Here is an 8,710-nt window from a genome sequence, read left to right as displayed (position 1 = left end):
ACGCTTCGATAAACTAATTTAAGACTCTTTGAATATTTTCGAGCTTTCTATTGAGTTAAATTTACAGTTTTAGTTTTTTACAGATCTACTTATAATTAAATTTATTATTTTTAGCCACGGGTTGCCTTACTCTTCCTTTTCAATCGAATTTAAAACAATTAACTTAATATTATCAGTTGTTAATAGATTGCAAAAACAAAAACTCTGTCGAGAGTTTTTAGATTTTTTAACCGCTAGTTGGCTCTCTCTCTTCCTCCTCAACTGAACTGAAGGCAATGAACATAACATGATTATTTGTTAACGTTTTGTAAAAAATGTATAAACCTTGATTAAATTTTAATGAGTTTTCAGAAAAAATTACTTGGATCTTTCTTTTAAGCTATAATTTTATTTTTCACTTTTTTTTTTCAACCACTACTTATCCCTCTCTTCCTTTTCGATCAAGTCCCTGCCCTTGCTCAGGGCATTCTTCATCTCGTAGTGCTTCTTCCTTTCCTCCTCGAACTTCCTGTTCCTCGGCCTGTCGTCTTCTCCATCTTCCTCCTGAGATTGCTGGGATCTCTGGGATTTGAATATTTTAGCCTGGCTCTTGTCCTGGAGTCCTTTGATCAGAGCGTCGCTGTCCAAAGCCTGTATATGTGTGATAAATTGTAAAAAAAAATAAGTGTAAGTATTGTTATGATAAAAGTATTACTAGTTTATTGAACTGTAATGTTAGGCTATTTTTCCTTAAAGTACAAAATAGTTTTAATGAATCTAAGAACGCTTAAAAAGCATATGACGTAGTAATAGAGAAGTTTTGTTGTTTTTTAAGACAAGATATGTCTTCAGAGTAACATGATATGTTTTGAGAGTAACATGATAAGGCTTCAGAGAACTTGGTAATCTAATGTTGAACTGCTATCTTGTAAATGCTGTTATTCTCTCTTGATTTTCTTTAATTGCAAGTTTATATTTCTATTTTGTTTAATAATAAAATTTAGTAAAAAATAGTTGTTTATAATGTATTAGTGATCTTTATTAGTATTTTAGTGATAGTTTAAGTTTTCTTTATTTATATATAATTATTTATAGTTATTAGATTCTACTAAGCATTCATATTATTATTAGTATTTGTTATTGTTATTGATTCCCATCAATGATATTCATATTCCCTATATTCATATTAATCATATATTCATATTTGATATTTATAATTGATATTTGCTTTCATAGATATTTTCTAAATGAAAACATGTATACACATACTTTATTCTATGCTTCTATTCTCTCATTACAGTAATTATTTTTTTACAGAACCCAGTTGAAGTGTGTTGATTCGTTGACACACAGAAACATATGTTGGTAGAATAAAGGAAGATTACTGTATAATTTGTTTTTATTTATATTCCAGTGAAGTTACTTCACTAGGATCTTTTGTTAGCAAACAATTAAAACTATATTTTGAACAGTTAATTGATATTAGTATATTTTATATATTGTTTATATATATTGATTGGATATGAGTGTGAGACGCATAAGCTACTCAGAGGCAGTATCTGTTCCGTTGGGGCTGACAGACCCCCCGCGCGGACAGAACGACAAAAAACCGCTCAAATTACTTGGTACTTGGAGCTTTCGGTTATCGAGTCGCACTTGGATACCTTTTAACGTCATGTTCAGGACCTTAAACCTAAAGAGGACCTAAAACTTATTCTACTAATTACTTTTTTAAATTCTAAAACTCAATTACTTATTTAAAATCTAATTTTTAGATAAATAAATTTTTATAACGTTTAGAGTGTTCAAGGAACGTAGCTTGGTACGTTTTTGCAAGTCTGCAGAAACGTACACTTTTGTGCGAAAAAAACTTGCTTTTTTTCAATTCTTCAGTTTATAAAAGCCCTGCTTTCTTAGCTTCACTATACTTAGTTTTGCACTCCTGTGAGATAATTTTGACATATATGTACTCTTTAGCACTTTTAGTGTCTTTAAATTTGAACGAATTCAATACATCTAGATTGTATACATTTAGCTTATGCAGATTTCATTTATTAAAAAACTATCTATGCATTGCAATATTGATTCTAATAAAATCTGTGGATTTCACTTCAAAAGTCAAAATCATAGAATCTTATGTTAAAAAAGTTTGCATAATATAATGTTGTTTCTATTGACTACTTTAAATGTTCGACATTGAAATTTCCACAAAAGTTCCGAAAGTTGTACAGTTAACAATATAAAAATTTGAGTTAAATTTTTATTTTCTTATACTTATTTTCAATGAAAGTTTTATGTGTTTACACAAGTGGTAACACATAAATTGCCTTGTATACAGTTATCACTCATACTTCAACATTTCATTTTTGAAGTGTTAACATAACTGCACACTTTCATATTAAATTCAATAACATTAAAGGCAGTTGAAATTTCTCTGTTCCCGCTAGGACGTTATCACGCGTCATTTCGGATGTTTTAGTTTTTTGCAGATCTGTAACTTTTTTGAGCTCGCTGCGTCCCTGGAGTGTTCCAATGTTGAATTCTAAATAGTTAGGTCTAAACACTAGACATTGATAAAAATAAGCTCATAAATTCATTATTAATAAGAAACCATAAAATAAGCCTACAATTATAAAGTTTGCTTCAACTAGCAAGGAAACAGTATACTGAAAAACATTGTACAAAAGTTAAATTCAAGACAAAAGATTTCAAAACTTTTAATCTTATAACTTTCATTTATACTATTTTATTTTACAAATTGTTTTATTAACTTTTTGTTTTTTAGTTAAAAAGCTTTTATATTGTAGATGTTTTAAAGTATATTGTTTCCTTGCTAATTGAAGCACATTTTATTATTGAAGTTATTATTAAGATTTTAAATAATCAAAGCACTTTAAAACTAACGTTTTTTAAGGTACTGCTAGGAAATAATAACTTCTAGCAGTAACTTAAAAAAAGTTAGTTTTAAAGTGCTTTGATTATTTAAAATGTTAATATGTTCTAGTGATTTAACTTCTTAAACTAACAAATTTTACACGCTAAAATAATTTGTTCGTATTTTCTTTTCAGGGTTTATTGACAAAAGTTTAAGCATTTTTTTAAAACAAGTTGCAACTCAACACAATTTTGTAGTTTTATAAGTACTTAGATTCAAAACGGACAATGTGTTCTCTGTGTTTAGTTCAAATAATCTCTTGAAATATAAGAATTCTTCATTCACTTAGAATTTTATAACTGTCTTACCCAAAATTTCATTTGCTAGTTTTATACATAAAAAAATTTTTGTTAGTGTAGTTTGTTTTCTAATCTGGTCATAACCTAGTTTTTATTGCCGTCTGTAAGGCTAAGATTAAACTTATACATTGAAGTATAAATTTTTACTTAAACTCATTTAAATAACAAACAAAAGTAGCTTATCAGTAAGATAAAGTAGTATTTAGCTCTTTTAAGTTTCCTTAAAAGTTTTTCAACGGAGATTTTTTGTTGTTACTTATACCAGTGGTCTTACCGTGTTCACCTGTGCGAAGTTATTTGCTGCCCACAGAGATTTAGTAAAGCTAAAAAATATTTAAATTAAGTTTTTTTTACTAACTATAACATAAACTAATTATTATTTTAAAGGAAAAAGGTTAAAGACCACTGACTTATACAAGAATAAGTTTATTGCAAAAATTCACGTCGTACAAGTTTTCAAAAAGGCTCTACGTCTATAGCGGTCAATAGCGTTTTATAAAGAATGGGCCAGACTTACAAAAAACAGTTCTTGTCGAGCCATCTTAAAATGAAAAAGTTGTTAGCTTGTTAGCTAAAAAAACTTACGCAGATTGAGTTAAATCTATTTATAATAAAAATATATAAATATTTTTTTTGCCATGACAAATCTATGCAGCCTATATTATGCTTATTTTATCTCAAGTTTTCTTCTTAAAATTTTTTCAAGTATTTATTTTCAAAAACAGTTTTTACTTTAAAGAAGCACGTAGCGGGCAATAACAGTTTACCAAACCCTGGTCAAAACTAACAGTAACTACTCACAGTTGATTTGTTTCTGTTTTCTCGATTGTAAGGGGTTTTGGGCTCGTCTATTTTCATGTGGCCGTAATCTTTATCCGCTGGGTGGTTCGTTGCTATGACGTTCATTTCATCGAAGGTCGTCGACATGTTGCGCTTGACTTTCTTGTTCTTGTCGTTTTTCAATATTCCATTGTTTTTATCGGACATTTTTTGAATTATATTACAAGAACATTGACAGACAAACAAAAAATGGAAAAATAAAGTATTGTTAAGCTTCTCAATATGTAAAAATTTTACATGTACGTCAGGAAATGTTGCTATGACAACTTATTAATATTTTTGTATTTAAATTAAGATAAGCTCGAGCTTCTCAATTACAATATTAGGTATAGAAAATAATAAAAATAATCTTTTCATTTGAATGATTAGGAATAAATAGTTTTAAAGTAAACATACATCAATTTTTTTTTCAATTACGCTTTTTATGCATAGTAGCATAACTTTTAATTTACGTTTTAGTTTTAAAAGTGTAGTAGTGAGTAAGTGTTATAAAAATTATACTTTAAAAAATATAGTATCACTTAATTTGTATTTTTATTAAATTTTTTAGTCAGAAACAAATTATTTCTAAAGAGAAGAATCAACTTGTAGTTAGAAAGACCAGTTTATTATACTTAGGTTATATAACTTCTTCACGCCTGAGTTCAGTGCTATTATGAATCTAGTTATGTGCAAAAAAGTTTTAAAATAAACATAGTATTGTTAGTACAATGCTTGTTCACTTATCCGGACACGTTGGGCAAGATTTTTTTGTAAACATGTCCGGATAACCAAAATTCCGGGTAAGTACAAAAAACCAATTTTTTCATATGATAATATAACTGCTGCATATAATGCATTGCATAATAAAGTGTTATGGTAAAAACAAATACATAGTAATTGTGAGTAATATATAATAAAATAATAAATAATAAAAGCTAAACTTAAGGTTAAATAACTAATTTTTTTCTAAGGTAGAAAATCATAAGACTTACTAACCCTCTGCAACTATATACGTTTTTTGAGGGTCAACTTTTCAATAAAAATTTTTGAAGGTCAATCATTTTGTTTAAGAGAAAATATAAATCAAATTTATCGTTAAAAACGAAAAATAAAGTAAACCTATCTCTTTAAATGAAAAAAACTTTTTTAACAAAGAAAAAAAAACAGACAAAAAGAAAACGAGAAACTTTGATTAAGTTTAAAGTCAATTTAACGGAAACATATCACTCCTAACAAACTAGTTTTTATTGGAAGTTTTACTAAAATAAGAAATAATAGACGTTTGTTTTATAGTTTTTCAGCCGAAAACTCACGGAATTTTAAAAGTTGTGAAACTTTTTGCATAGTTTTTTTTGTTTACTATTGAAAGTTTTTTGAACTTTCTTCTGACTGAAACTTTCCGGATAAGTGAGCGTCCGGATAAGTGAAGTCCGGATAAGTGAATAAGCACTGTAATAAAAAATATAGTTTAAACTCAACAAAAATATAAGGATACTATCAGCAAAATTCCAGAAAAAATATATAACATCTTGTACAATTATAGCCTTATATATTATTTGTTGTGTTATTAATTGCTCTTTGATTAACAGCAAATGTTTTTGTTAAATACTTTAGCTTATATAAATTTAAATCTGTAATTTTGTGTGCAAATTTTTATCTTTGAAGCTCTTAGTTTATTTATTAAAATTAGTTTTTTGTAATAGTATACAGACGAAAACAACAACGCTTTAAGTTTCAACGATACCAAACAGTTGTTTGTTAAAACACCCAATTTGTTATACTTCAGTATCCAAAATAGTATAAGTAAAGTATTTAGTCAGGAGTAAAGACTTTTCGAAAACGTCTAATTGGACTCAGTTACAATTGTTTCTTTTTTTTTTTTTTATATTATAGTTTTTCTTTTAATTATTGAAAAAACACAAAAAAAAAATTACAAACTTGAGTAAAAAAAACTTTTAAGTAAAACATCTAACTAAGTAGAAAACTTTGGTTGGTATTAAGATTAAATTAAATAACTAACCCAAAATAACTTAAACTTAAAGCTTTCAACTACACAAGTTGTTTAGACAGGTGTTCTAGCTAAACTTTAGCACAACTTTTTACTAAAAATAAATAAGAACTTCTAAGAAATTAAAAGAGTTATTGAAAAAAATAATAATACTCATTTAGTAAATGAAGTTTTATTAAGTATCCTATTCGCTGTCTACAACCTTAAATTTTGTTACTAACCTCCAACTTTAATCTTTATATTTTATTTAAAATCAGTAATCATTCATCACATATGTAAGCTACTTTTACGTTTTTGTTTTATTATTTTTTAATTTTAAGAGCAAAAGTTAAAGTTTACCAAAAAATAGTAACAAGTCTATTAATGAAAAAGCAATAGAATTATTGTTTTGAAAAAATCTGTCAGTAGTAAATAGAATTAGAGACTGTTTTTTGAAACGAAATTACTTTAACTAACTATTATAAATAACTAACTAATTCTAATAACTAACTAGTTATAATAATCTTAATGAAAAATCAGCACTTTAAAAAAGATAAAAGTTTTTTAGACATTTTTTATAAAAAAATGCAGATTTTGTAGAATAATTGTTAGTTGGATAAAACCTTACAACTTAAGCGTAAAAAAAATTATTACTTCTATTAATGTATTTTTTTTATCTTAAAAATTATAACAGTTTTAATAAAAAATATAGCCTTAAATTATAAGCTCTCTTTTCTAGATTATTAGCTAATTTTTAAAAAATTGGGAAAATTGTTTTAAGTTTTATAAAATCTATAAATACAATACTACCAAAACTTTATATATACTTAACCTGCTAGTATAGTTTTTAAAAGACACATAGCAAACTTAACAAAAATATGGAAGTTAAAGTTGTCTACTTTACTTCTAAAACAAACAAAACAGAACTGTCATAAACTAAGAACTATAACAAAGATTTACGATAATAAAATGTAAAACAAATTCATAGTAAATCGAAATTGCACTTTTAATAATATTTAAAAAGTCTAAATAAAAATTAGTTACATAGCATTTGCAAAAAAAAAAAGTTACATAGTTGTTTAAAAATAAGAGAGTAATAAACACTCAACTAATAATTTAAAGTTCTACAAAGTCTGAATTAAAACATCGTTAGTTATGATAACTTAAATACTTGTAAATTTTGTGATGCTTTAGGTCAGTAAATTTGTTTTGTTCGGATTTTTGTTAGAACACATCTTAAATAACTTATGTTTTAAACAATTTTAGTTTAATGGCATTAAAATGACTTAAAGCAGAAAGTTTTATCCACCATAATTTCCAAAATAAATAGTTTTTAAATTTTCTAAACACTATTTCAAATGTTTTTCAAAGTAGAGCTGTTATAGATAACGACCTATAAAGTCAGATACTTTCCGACGTTGATTTTTAAGAATAGACGCTTGAGTTTAAAACAATATAATGACGTTTGACGATTTAAGTTTAAGAAAACATAGTATGTACTAACATTATATTCAAATTCTACGATTAAAATTAATTAAAGCACTCATAAAAACTAGAAATACAAAACTGGAGGTAAACTGTATGGAAAAAAATCGAGTTCTGCAATACTTATGTTAAAAATAACTTTTAGTTATTTCTACTTTTCATTTTCTCCATGAAACCTATGCAATAATTATTCACTTAGCTTCGTAACTTTCAACTCAAAAATCATTTTAATCAGAATGTCAGTAGCGATTAACAACAAAATTATCAATATAAAACTTTATGAGAAATTTTATGGAAGTTTTGCTAAATTATATGATTAAAATAATTACTTTTCAGAGTTGTTTTGTTTTTATACTTATATTATTAAAGTTTTTTCCAACAAAAGACATTTACATTGCCTAGTAGCAATAGTAGCTTAAAAGTAGTTTTTAAAGTTTAGAAAATATGTTGCTAGTTAAAATTTTCAAACGGTAAAAGTTTTTATTTAATTCTCTTATTTTCAACTCATGCTATCGCTATAGTTTAATAATATTTTGTAATTTTAAAATATTTTTTTTAAATTAACTTAGCTTTTGTGTGTTATATAAGAATTTAAATATATTAAGTAAAATTTAAAAAAGGGTAAACTTCAATGAAACATTAAAAAAAATTAACCGCAAATAAAAATTAACTCAAAAATGAAAAAAATCTGGTTTTAAAAACTTGATAATACGATGCTAGTATTCTATTCAAACACATTTTGTTTTTGTTTTTTGAAACTTTACTATAAATGATTAAACAGTGCTAAAAATTTGTTGTATATAAAGTTTTTGCAGAATTATTTTCGTTAAAACTTGAAAAACAAGTAAAACAAACTTGTACAAATACTATTTTTCAAGGATATAAACCTTTTTTATAAACCGTAATAGGAAAGCGTACACGAGTTACCCGGAAGATTTGTAATAAAAAGTTTACTTATGTAAAAAAACAGGGTAAAAAAACAGGGTAAAAAAACTTAATGTAATATTTTTTAGTTGAGACACAAATGGCAAAACAGAACAAATAAATGCTAGGTCCTACAAGTGGAGTCGTTGAAGATAGTTGTGACAAAACAAATCTGCTTTACCAAGTTGTAAAACACAAACTAAACTGAGAAACTATGCTAGGCTTACAAACCAACTGTGGATAAGTTCACGTCGAAATTCACTGAAAAACAGTTAACAC

At 26.1% G+C, this 8,710-nt stretch overlaps 1 protein-coding gene across 1 annotated transcript; it reads right to left on the bottom strand.

Moving 5' to 3' along the window:
- Positions 1-414: 414 nt before the first annotated feature.
- Positions 415-4,200, bottom strand: LOC145839189 (protein phosphatase inhibitor 2-like). The gene is made up of 2 exons (XM_082946797.1): positions 4,015-4,200; positions 415-630 (listed from the first exon to the last, which is right to left on the bottom strand). The coding sequence occupies exons 1-2, from the start codon at positions 4,198-4,200 to the stop codon at positions 415-417; spliced, it is 402 nt and encodes a 133-aa protein (XP_082802923.1).
- Positions 4,201-8,710: the final 4,510 nt, after the last annotated feature.

This window comes from Thalia democratica, chromosome 6 (genome assembly GCF_965202585.1).
Source record: "Thalia democratica chromosome 6, ktThaDemo2.hap1.1, whole genome shotgun sequence".
Classification (NCBI taxonomy): Eukaryota; Metazoa; Chordata; class Thaliacea; order Salpida; family Salpidae; genus Thalia; species Thalia democratica.
Note: the sequence above shows the minus strand (reverse complement) of the source record. Positions and strands in the feature narration are given on the sequence as shown.

What these genes read in the sequence shown, in the direction of transcription:
- LOC145839189 (XM_082946797.1), bottom strand. Translation starts at nt 4,200, where the DNA reads ATGTCCGATAAAAACAATGGAATATTGAAAAACGACAAGAACAAGAAA. An exon ending in AAAACAGAAACAAATCAACT is followed by an intron (nt 631 to 4,014) that starts GTGAGTAGTTAC and finishes ACACATATACAG; the next exon opens with GCTTTGGACAGCGACGCTCT.